Raw genomic sequence first — 12,091 nt, 5'->3', positions numbered from 1 at the left:
TCAAACAACATACATTGTTAAAAAATCTGATGATGCACGAAAATCGTCAGTGAGTTGCAAGATCCAAATCACACCAATGTGTACATGTGGAATAAGAACAAAAGGCACCGGTGTAATACTGGCCAAAAACCCTCCGAATGTCAAGTTAGTGAATAAGAAATCTCTCAGAACTCTACGATGAGAGAATTAGGGATTTTCTGCGTACCTGGGAAAAGAGGGGTCTAGTGCTTATATAGTGGCAAATGGTGAACCAAGATCCCTTAAGAGTGGGGATTTTTCCTTATAGGGAGGATCTGGTGCTAGAGTTTCCATGATTGTAGGGTGTCTTTCCATATGAGGGAGATATGAATCAGTAGTAGATTCACCGCGCGTGATATGCAAGATGTTTCCTTATACGAGCATTTGTGAGGACCAAGCAAAGCCAAGTAGGACCCATCGCCTTTCTCTTAATTCTGTCGGTATATGCTCATTCATCACTCAAGGGTCTCCCATCTCTTAGCGCACCCGTCAGTTTGCATGGGAGCGATACTCGTTGGTTCATGGAGGGAGGTGCACCCGTCGCTTTTAAGGGTCCATCGGTTTTTGGGAAGCTGACGGCCTTACGGGGGTCTTTAGTTTTCACAAATGTCCTTAGAAGTTGCCAAAAATGCCCCCATCAAAATCCATGAAGGATATGCTTTTGTAAAATCACAATTAAAATAAAATAAAAAGGTGATACCATGATCATACGTTTAGGGTTAACTAAACAGGTCATAAACCAACTTTGCCTTATGTCATTTAGGCAATTGTTTAAGGCCTCAAGTAGAATAAGATCCCATAATTTTAGTTTTATAGGCTCTCACTAAACCATGATAATTTGCAAAAAGATGGTCTTATGTCTTACATGTTTTTCAATCATGATATTTAATATGATATTGGTGGTTTAGATTTATTTTCAAAACTAAAATTTTTTAAATATGTTTTATAAGTAGTAGAAAATACTCCAAAAAATGTTCTAAATTATATAAAGGGGCTGTATTCTTTTCCAAATACATCTAATACTTACACAATTTTATTGAAGTGTTATAATTATTTTAGTAAAAAGAAAATTTACAAAATTAAAAGTGGTAAATATGATCTAAGATCTACCGTATCTAAAGACGTAATAAGTGGATTATTACTATATTATTAATTTAATTTGTGATGTTGGAAAAACTTGAATATAAAAACTTAATTAATAATTTTGCAATTAAAAAAAAGTGAGAAAATGAGTTGATAATTTTAAAAAGAAATTATAATATATAAATTTCAATATATTATTTAATTTTTTTCTTGTAAAAAAAAAAAAATTCAAAAGGGGAGGGAGAGGTAGGTCAACCCCACAACATGAGAGACAAGGAAAGGCATAGATATAAGAAAATATCTTATGTTGAATTGACATTTTAAACCTCAAATTGAATCGAACTGACCATATAAATCATGCTACATTGAACATGATTTAACCAATTTATGTCAATATCCAATCAAGCATGATTTAATCAATTTATGTCAATATCCAATCAATATCTACTTAGGGTTACCGACTACTCTACTAAGTATGGTACCTGATGGTGATTTGTAATAAGTTATTAGGGTTATATTTTCTATGTAATTGGATAGATCTAAGTTGGGTTTAATGTATCTAGAAGTGTGTTGTTCAAACATATCAAGTGGTTTCATTGAAGACATTAAGCTTAATCCAAGAAATAGGTGATGAAAAGCTGATTCATTAAGTCTCGACACAAGCTTGATAGATGCTGCTATCGAGGATTAATGGAAAAGCTTGACACAAGCTTAATCTATCGAGAACTACGATTTCGAAATTTCTAGATTTGAAATTCAACCCATGAAAACTTGTTTGATTAGGGTTTTTTTTTTTTTTTTCCTCACAACCCTAGTCATATATAAGGCTTATTTTAAAAGTTGTCACACATGGAAATAGAGACCTAAAAACATATATTCTCTATGTGAAGTAATTGCGTTTGTACGCCACAGGGTTTTGTAACCAAATACTTCCTAATCTTCATTGTTGATGAAGTGAAGAACTTTGCAACCAACAACAATTATTCAAGTTGTTAGAGTTAGTCACGTACTGGAATCCGTGCAAAGAAGCAAGTCATAGGTTGGAGATTTGTGCAACAAAGGAAATGAGGCTGCTACAAGATTAAGTCCAATCGGGTATTGGAGCAAAGGTTCAATTGTAGGTTGGTATATTGGGATAGGCTAGGGTAGTGGTAAGATTTCTCATACTTGTAACCACTTGATTATTGATTAGTGGATTCTTGGGTGTGAGGACCTTAAATTCATCCAATGGGGTTTTTGCCTTACGAACGGTTTTCCTCATTTGTCAACAAATCACCGTATCAATTTAATTTTCACCGCATTTAGTTTATTTGGTGCTTTGTTGGTGGCTCTATGGTTTGCATGTAATTTGACCTAATTAATCAACTTAGGTAATTGAATTAATTAATTGATGTCAATCTGTTTTAACCCAACTAGTGGTATCAGAGCAGACACACTCAATTATGTTTTAATCTGTGCTGTGTAATCCATTGACCCATGTTGTTATGGATTGTGGACAATCTCTAATTATATCTCCTTTATTTTATGGTACTAACTATGCATACTAGAAGGTACGCATAAGAGCTTTTTTGCAGTCTTTAGATGAAAGAGTGTGGGTGGTTGTCAAGGTTGGATGGACCAAACCTACTGATCCACCCACATCTTGAGGTGATGACACAATCAAAGCTGCAAACTTCAACAGTAGGGTGTTAAATGCCTTGTTTAGTGTTGTGACTAACGAGGAGTTTAAGAAGATCTCATCCACTAAGAGTGCAAATGAAGCATGGACAACCCTTCAAAACACTTATGACGATACTAAGGCTATAAAAGATTCCAAGTTTCAAAGGCTTACCACAAGTTTTGAAGAAATAAGGATAGATGATGATGAGGCATTTGATGATTTCTATGCCAAACTCAAGGATATAGTGAATTCCGCCTTTAACTTAGGTGAACATTCTAAAGTCTAAAATTGCGAGGAAGATACTCAGAGCTCTTCCAAAGCGGTTCCATGCTAAGATCACCACCATTGAAGAATCAAATGACATTGCTACTATTTTGTTGACAGAATTAATTGGGAATCTACAAACCTATGAATTAGGTTTATTAAGGATTGTCAAGGGAAGCAAAAGCAAGAATATAGCTCTGAGAGCCAAGAATGATGAAGAAGATGAGTCGTTTGAAAATGAAAACTCAAAGTTCAAATCTTACATCACCAAACAATTCAAGAAGTTCATAAAAAATGCAAATGTTAAGGCAAATGACAAGGATCACAAACAGTCTGGATTTTCTCAATATAAGTCTCAAGAGAGAATTCAAAGAAGTTGGACAAAACAGCAACACTCCGAATAGTCCAAAATGCTATGGGTGTCAGGGGTACAGACACATGAAGCTAGAGTGTTCTACCTATCTCAAGCCAATTGGCAAGAGCAAAACTCTAGTTGCCACCCTGAGTGATACCGAACCAGAAGCAGATTCAAAGGACAGTGATCAAGAAGGAATAGTCAGCATTTTCACAGCTACTATTGATTCATCCAAAGAGTCCGAAGAGGACTTGATAAAGTCCAAGTTTGAGGAGATGGATGAGAAAGATGCTATCCATACTATCTACTCAAAGGTTTACAAGAATTCTGAGAAGCATGAAAAGCTTTATAGGCTAGCCACAAGAAAACTAAGTGAGTAGAGTTGGGACGAGAGGAACTCTCCAAAAAATTTGATGAAACAAATCAAAACAGCCAAGTATTTGAATTCAATTAGGGAACCTAACGTACCTAAAAAACCTTGCCACCTTTACCGTATACTATGTGTAGAGAGAAACATATACTTAACCTAAAAATTTAAGTTTATGGGTTTTAGTTCAACTATGTTATATTAACTACTTACTCTTATTATTATCTTATTATTATTTTATAGGAAACTTCACCTAAATGTATATACCGAATAGATCTCCATGCTCTGATCAAGGTATGTACTAATTGGTTTTTTCCTTAAAAAGAAAGAGAATATTTAATGTCTTTCTAATTACTTTTTTTACAAGTGTCCATCGTCCATGTCACCCCATACAATTAATTGGTTCATCACTTGCAAAATTTCATCCCCACTACTCCTCACTAAAGAAAAAAAGGGCCAACAATTTCTTTCTAGCTGCGGTTGCGCAAAAACAAGCCTGGAGATAGTGAATAAAAATGCACTAGCTACAGTGGCATTTCAATTGAAACCTCTACTAAATTTGGGGGTTGTTTAGCAAACCATGAAATTATGAACTAAAGAATAACTCCAATTCAAAATTCAACTAAAGAATCTATGTAATGGTCCATACACTTTACCTATTCTGACGCTGACCAAATTACTTGGAAAGTAAGGCATTTGTACCACCATCTATTCCATCTGTTCAATGGTCTAGTTAACTGTGCCTTATGGCACCTGTTAACAGGGATGGACCCAGGTGGGGCCCAAGGGAGCTCGGACCCCTTTGGGTCCAATTTTTTTTTAGTTATTATATATTTCAATTTTTTTAGATGAGCCCCCTTCCAAAATCCCAAGTCATCTTTCTCCTTAGTAAGCCTAGCTAGTTTTATCCAAATAGTAACTATTCAACCTAAAAACTTAATAAAAATAATAAAAACATTCATAAAGGTGATTGTATTTTAGTTAAAAAAAAAAAAAAAAAAACCATTTTACCACCAAAGAACCAAAAAATCATATGTTATTGGAGGAGCTAAATCTAAATTTTTTGCAATTACAATAAACTGGTATAAATATTTGTTGACTGTAGCAAGTTGTTAAAAATAAAATACAATATTTTATTTAGATTTTATATCTTCCTTTAATTAAAAAACTCAAATTCTCTCTCTTCCTTTATTATTTTAATGAATTGTTTATATTATTTTTAATAAAGTTATTAAAAAAAATAACATTTAATATTGAGTGTATTGTAAAGTGAAGTGATAAAATAAATAAAGTACATTTTTGATGTGCTAAAAGCTAAAAATTTTAGTACTATTATTGTGAATGCTCTAACTTCAAAAAAAAAAAAAAATCCTAGTCAGTCTAGAATTAAAAAATATTATTATTATTTTTGTTTTTATCTTTGTTGATAAATGATTGCATTTTAATATATTTAAAAACAACGGTATTGAGTATTTATAATTTTTTAATATTATATAGATGTCTATTTAATTTTTTTTTTCTTTTATACTTCAGCCTCTGCTATCTAAATATCCTGGGTTTGTTCCTGCCCACTAAGTAATTAATATGTGCTTTATTAGCTGGTTTTTTTTGGCTAACTTTATAGAGTGCGTGGCCACCATTACGGGGAGAAGAGAAACGTGTATAAGAATTTAAGGGTATGTTTGGTAGAGTAGTTTGAGAATTGTTGTTTGAAATTTTTTGAAATACGTGTGGATAAAAAAGTATGTGAAAATGTATATAATGTTGTTTCAAATGTGAAAATTGTTGTTTGAACTTGGTGGCAAAACAAGCCCTAAGTTTCCTTAGAACTTCCATGAGTTAATTAATATAAAAGCGCCACCAAAAGATTTTGTGCAAGATTACTGTACTCTCCAGCACGTTCAAAGTCTGAGTGCGATTTTGAGAGGTTAATTAATCGAAAGGAGTAGGACTGAGATGAGGTTGCAACGTCCAGGAAGAAAAAAAAAAAAAAAAATGGTAATGTGCCCACCCACAACCACAGCCCCAGGAAATCAAAAAATTAAAAAAAAAAAAAAAAGAAAAAAAAAAAAAAAAAAGAAAAGAAAAAGAAAAAGAAAGAAGAAAGACAAGGTGTGGACATGCGCATTTTTGTCCATTAAATAACCTCATTTTCTCTCTTTAGTTTTTTTTTTTCATTTTGAAGAGAAAACTTTTTGGTGAGTTTGGAGAGAAGACACCTGAATTGCATCATTTATTTTTCTTCCTCTTCGTCCAACCAAACACACTCAAAAAAGTTTTTTTTCCTATTTTCCCTTCAAAAATTTTCATTAACTCTATTTCACCTCCATACAAACACACCCTAAGAATAAAGTCAGCATTTTCAACTCCATACTTGGCCAAAACTTGAAATGTCTCGTCTATTTATGGAGTTCTTGGAGAGAATTACACACCCACAAAACCAACCTTCAATTTCATTCAACATGTTGTGCTCAAAATATTTTTCTGTCAGCTTTCTATTATTCAGCCTCTCCCTCCATGCAGTCAATTGTGCTGATCCATTATACCATGTTTGTTTTAGCGAGGAAAACTACACTGCCGATAGCCCTTATGGTACAAACCTGAATGGCTTGCTCAATCTTTTGTCCTCCAAAGTTCCTTCAGAAGGGTTTGGGCTCAACTCGACTGGGCAAGGCCAAGCTCAAGCAAATGGTTTAGCCCTGTGCCGAGGTGATGTCTCAGAAACAGACTGTGAGACCTGTGTCATTGATGCAGGCAAAGAGCTTGGTGATCGTTGTCCTTACAAAAAAGGAGCGATAATTTGGTATGATAACTGCCTTTTAAAGTACTCGAACATAGATTTCTTTGGAGAAATCGATAACGAAAACAAGTTCTACATGTTGAATGTCGAAGATGTAGAAAATCCCACTTCATTCAATCCAGAAGTTAAGGATTTGTTAAGCAGGTTATCTAATGAAGCTTATGCCAATCCAAAATTCTATGCTACCGGGGACCTAAATCTTGATTCATCAAGCAAACTATATGGTTTGGCTCAATGCACCAGGGACCTTTCAGGTCTTGATTGTAAGAATTGTCTTGATACTGAGATTAGTGAACTTCCCAACTGTTGCGATGGAAAACGAGGTGGGCGAGTTGTTGGAGGCAGTTGTAACGTTAGATATGAACTTTACCCCTTTGTTGATGCCTAGACTGTTATGGTTTCCTATGTTTATGTATGAAACTGTGTAATGTAATATGTTTAAAATTAAATAAAATTGTCCAATGAGACAACTTATCTTTGCTTCGTTACTTGTATAATTTTGGCCAATTGTAATCATTTGGTTAGATTTTTTGTACTTAGATGATGAAATTTTGCATGGGGTCTGGGTTTTTCTAAATATTGTTATCTAAAAAAAAAAAAAAAGGGGGGGGGGGGGGGGGGTTTAAAAATATATGGCAAAATCTTTTTTAGAATTTTTGTTTAACCTTGGTTGAGTTCTTTTTGTGTAAAGCCATATCTCTACCACGGGAGGGACGATAACTAAAAGGGAAATATGTTTCAAACTAAAATTAAATGTGTGACAAATTGACAATTAATATACAGTAAAAGGCTCTTTGGTTGTGGTATTTTTAGTTAAGTAATGCGTTTGAGCTTGGTGAAAGAGTGTAATTAAAGTGTGTGTATGTTTAGCCGTTCGTTTTTCACACACACATGGATATATATATATAGACACACATACTCAAAAGAGCATATTAATTACACCAAAAGAAATACATACTTTCCAAGAAATTTAAAACAATCCTTATTGCAAACAAAATTTTGAGTTTTCCTACTAAATACAAATCAAATAAAAATAAGGAAATAGATAATTAAAGAAAGGTAAAATAAAGCCAACAATACTCGCTAGTTGGTAGGACGCATTTAAGATGATCACAGGCTCGCTCAAATGGACCACAAAATTAAGGCAAAATAAGAATTAGTCGAGAGTTAAATGTGATGAGTAATAGACATATAGTAACAATAGTAGCAATGATTGAAGTAATTAATTAAAAGTGAAAATAATATGAAGAGTCGCAATTTTATTTATGATATGAAAAAGATCGCCTGAAAAAATTATTGTGCAGTGTAGATCTTTTTTTTATTATTTATTATTTATTATTATTTTTTAATTTCCCAGGAAGAAATTGAGAGAGGAAGAAAGGTGAAGATATGCATTTGTGTCTTAACCTTGATTTTTTGAATTTTTTTTTTTTTAGGAAAATGATTTTTTGAATCTGAAGTTTGTATTTGAAACAAAAGAAAATTGATGAAGAGTGGTGGCTATTCTTTTAAGTTGTAACTTGGATTAAAAAAAAATAGCTCAAGCTAATAATAATGGTTTTTTTTTTTTTTAATTACTCTTAACTCAACATGACAAATTGGGTTTATTTTTTATAGAATTGAACTTGAATAAAAAAAATGTGAGAAAAAAAATGGATTTTATAAGTAGCCTAAAATTTAGGATTTTAAAACTTAATAAAATTACTCAGATAAGTTAAAAAATGTGTGGATAACTAGATATTCTTTTAACTACATAGGATCCGATAATCTCATGAAAATAAATAAATAAATAAAAACTACACGGGATGATATATAGGATGAGGATAAAAGGCTTTTTTTTTTTTTTTTTTTTTTTTTTTTTTTTTTTTTTTTAACTCTATGTCAGCTTTAAGACTTTAAATTAACGTGGGTTTTTAATTTTTATTATAATCTTTCTTAAACAAACTTTCTTAAACCCATACAGGTTTTGATTTTTGAATAGGTGTATTGGTATAAAAAATAAGGACTTGAAAAGTAAAAAAGATAGAAAATGTTGGAACTCGTGAAAATAGTAAAAATGAAAAATGCAGGTTTTGATTCTTTGATTTTATCACCTTTACCCATCAGTTTTTATTATTCTTTAATACTTTGATTTTATCACCTCGTTACTTTTTTTTTTAAGGAAAATAATTTAATATTATAAATATGTTATTGGGCTAAAATTTGGGTTGTGTAAACATTATAATAGTGTATATAAATATGCTTTTAAATTTATTAATATACTTTTAAATTGGTATGTGTTTACTATTATATAAAATAATATGCTTAGTAATATATAGAAAATATAATGTAGTTGCACGATTCTCCTGGTCCAAATCCTACTGATCAGGCCTTGGCCCAAGGCGCAACACACAATAAATCTTTGTAGAGAATGGGTCAAAGAACTTAGCCTTAGTGAACTTAGTCGGTCTGATGCATGGACAATGTTATTGCAGAAACAAAAAACACAAGAATGGATGTCTAACAGAAGATTCTATTTCCTGGGCACAGATCATACAATTTTTCGTCCCCCTTTTTGAGGGACTCCACTACATTATATAGGTCTCTCATTCTTATCTGAATCTTACACTTGTTGATCATCTAAGCCCCCACTTGAGTACCTGTCCTATCAGACACCCTTATCACTCCCTTGTGAGTTGCAGTGGCTAAGGTAGCACTGTTCAGGGGTCTTTTCCTCATTAATGCAGCCAAGAGGGTGGTTGTGACACATTTAATGTGGTGGTGGCAGCTTTCCATGAGATATTTTGGGTTTTATTCTTTTTTATATGCTCGGAGGATGAACTGCAATGGTTGGGGCGAGCTCTTGATCCGGACTTCATAATGTCCGAGGAAGAGTTACTCCTCGGACAGGTTTCTTTTACCGCAATTGGGCTTAAATAAGGTTTGGGCTATGACTTCTCCTCGGACAGGATCTTCTTGGACGGGCCCGTGGTTTAATTAGCCCATTATTTTGGGCCGGGCCCTACAATAGCCCCTAAAAACTCCGGTTTTTATTTCCTTCCGAGGAGAAAAGCGGGGTTTTGACGTTAGTGAGAGTGGAAGTAAGGAGGGTTTGGGGCGCGCGTGTGGGTAGTTACTTTGGACGCGCTACAATTTACGAGGCGCGGCCATTTACTTCCGGAGGCTTTATGTCCCCTTCATCCAACGGTGAGGCGTGGATCGGACGGCCAGCATTTTTTCTCGAATTTTTAGGCGGGAGCGATCTTTTCTCTCTCCTCCCGGCTATATAAGACATCAGAGAGGTTCAGTTTTCTTTTTATCGGCATCTCATAAACTCCAGAGGACTCCAGAGAACTTCATCGAACTCTAGAGATCTACGAATACTTGCGTCCGTTAAGCCTCTACAACCGTTTTTCGTGAAGCGTCTCCCCCAAGAGAGATTTCCAGGCATCCCATTGAGCGTTTTGTGAAGGTATCAGTAAATTTCGTTCATTTCGCTGTTTCGACTCCCTCCTCGGACTTTACTTTTCCCCTCGGTCTTTATTTTCATTTCTCCAGTTCAGCTCAGATGGGTAGATTCAAAAAACTAGTAAGTACTCCGGCCGATATGGAGGCCTTTAGGGTAAAATACCACATTCCCCCGGGGGTGGGGCTGCAGTACTGTCCTCTTGAAGGAGTATTGACGGATAGAGGCGAGGGAGAAGTTGTTATCCCCATGATTGCTTTCATAGAGGAAGGGATGACACTTCCCATGCGTAGGATTACAAGGGAATACATGTTCAACCAGAGGTTGATGCCGCATCAGTGTGCCCCAAACATGTTCAAGATACTAGGCTGTGTAGACGTCCTAGACGAGCGGATGAATCTAGGCCTTACCTGGCACGATGTGGTTTATCTGTACGAGTGTCACCACATCGAGAAAGGAGGGTATTATCTTAAATCCCGATCCGAGGTCGTTAGATTGATCTCTTGTCTCCTAGTGTCCAATAAGACCGTGAAGAAGGATTTCCTTATTGCTTCAGGGGAGTGGAGCGATGGTATTCATTGTCCAACTCGGGCCGGAGTCCCAAGTGCAGCGTCTTTAGGGCCAATCCTTTTCGGGAAAGGGTTTAGTATTGGGGGGTTATTTTTCTCGCTTTCTGTACAATTGGAAAATTTTTTTGTGAACTAATCCCACTCCTCTTGGATGTTTGCAGATAAAGTTCATGTCGCTCCTCGGCTAAGCCTCGTGAACGTGTCGGCGTTGAACTACCTTCTAAGGTCGGAAATCTACGCTACTGAGGACAGGCAGTTACGTGCGGCTCATCTGGTTCTGGGCTATCAACCTCTAAGCCGCTCTTTCCAAGCTATCGGTCACGCCATAAGAGCTGGCAGTCCGAGGTTGGCTAGGATTGACGTGTCTAAGACCGGGTTCTTAGCTCGACGTGATCTTCCACCAGTCGTGCTACCTGGCGTTCGAGATCCCTTGCTAGCGGAGCAACTACCTCCGCCAGACGACCCTGACGTTGCTGTTCCGGTTGAAGGGGAAACCGAATCATCTCGTCTTTCCCTTGAGGAAGAGATAGACGAGTTTTATTTTGAGGAGGAGGTTCAGCAAGCCCCCTTAATTGAGCTTTCGGATCCTGAAGAAGAGCAGGATCGACACCCCGTAGCTGGCGCTCCCTTAATCATAGCCTGCTCGGACGACCCTTCAGACGAAGAGATAGACCCCATGGCCGGTAAGGGAAAAACTTTGCGGGAGTTGATGGCATCCCGTGGGAAAGGTCAATCATCAAAAGGTCAGTCATCAAAGGGACCAACTCAGTCACAGGCCCAGACCCTTCCTCCTGTGGTCCCTCAGGATCCCTCGGACCATGGCCTCAAGGTTAATCTGGACCTGAAGAAGAAAAGGCCGGTTGACGCTCCTAAGGAGGGTTAGGTGGTTGCACAGCCGACCAAGCAGCAAAAAACCACCCGGGCGCCGAGGAGCAGAAGGGGTGACTCCGTGGAAAGCCGGGATGAGGAGAACCGTGCTGAGGTGCGCGCTACCCCGCGTACATGGAGCCCCAAGCTGGAGCTAGATGGGGTTGCTATCCCCTACAATGTGTCGATCTGAGACTATAACCGAGGCCAAGCAGGGTACGTAGCTGATGCCTTGGAGCAACCCCTACTCCTTCCTCGGGATATGGAGGCCTATAGGCGGTTCTCTCAGCCTGAGATTTTCCTATCCCTCAAAAGGGATCTCGCGATGGTAAGTGACCCTTTTACTATTTTATTAAATTAATTTATTTAACCCTGTTAAATTCTAAACCAATCTTGTTTTGTTCACAGATTGCTCAACATGTATTTGTGGCTGAGGAGTTTTGTCGTGATAATCGCAGTCGGGCTGAAGCTGAGACCCAGTCTCGGACGGAGATGGAGAAAGCCTTGGGGTCCCTCAAGCACGATCACCTTGAACTCACGGAGAAGTTCAAGGAGTCGGAGAAGCGGCGCAAGAGTGCAGAGGCCGGTTTAAAAAGTGCCAAGTCCCAGGCGGAGGATCAGCGCAAAGAGCTGTACGCGACCCAGATCAACCTTACCAGCGAG

General features: G+C 36.7%; 1 protein-coding gene across 1 annotated transcript; it reads left to right on the top strand.

Moving 5' to 3' along the window:
* Nucleotides 1-6,133: 6,133 nt before the first annotated feature.
* Nucleotides 6,134-7,035, top strand: LOC126720543 (cysteine-rich repeat secretory protein 38-like). Its single transcript, XM_050423064.1, has one exon. The coding sequence runs from the start codon at nucleotides 6,138-6,140 to the stop codon at nucleotides 6,933-6,935; it is 798 nt and encodes a 265-aa protein (XP_050279021.1). The 5' UTR covers nucleotides 6,134-6,137; the 3' UTR covers nucleotides 6,936-7,035.
* The last annotated feature ends 5,056 nt before the right edge of the window (nucleotides 7,036-12,091 follow it).

Source organism: Quercus robur, chromosome 4, assembly GCF_932294415.1.
Source record: "Quercus robur chromosome 4, dhQueRobu3.1, whole genome shotgun sequence".
NCBI classification, from domain to species: domain Eukaryota; kingdom Viridiplantae; phylum Streptophyta; class Magnoliopsida; order Fagales; family Fagaceae; genus Quercus; species Quercus robur.
Note: the sequence above shows the minus strand (reverse complement) of the source record. Positions and strands in the feature narration are given on the sequence as shown.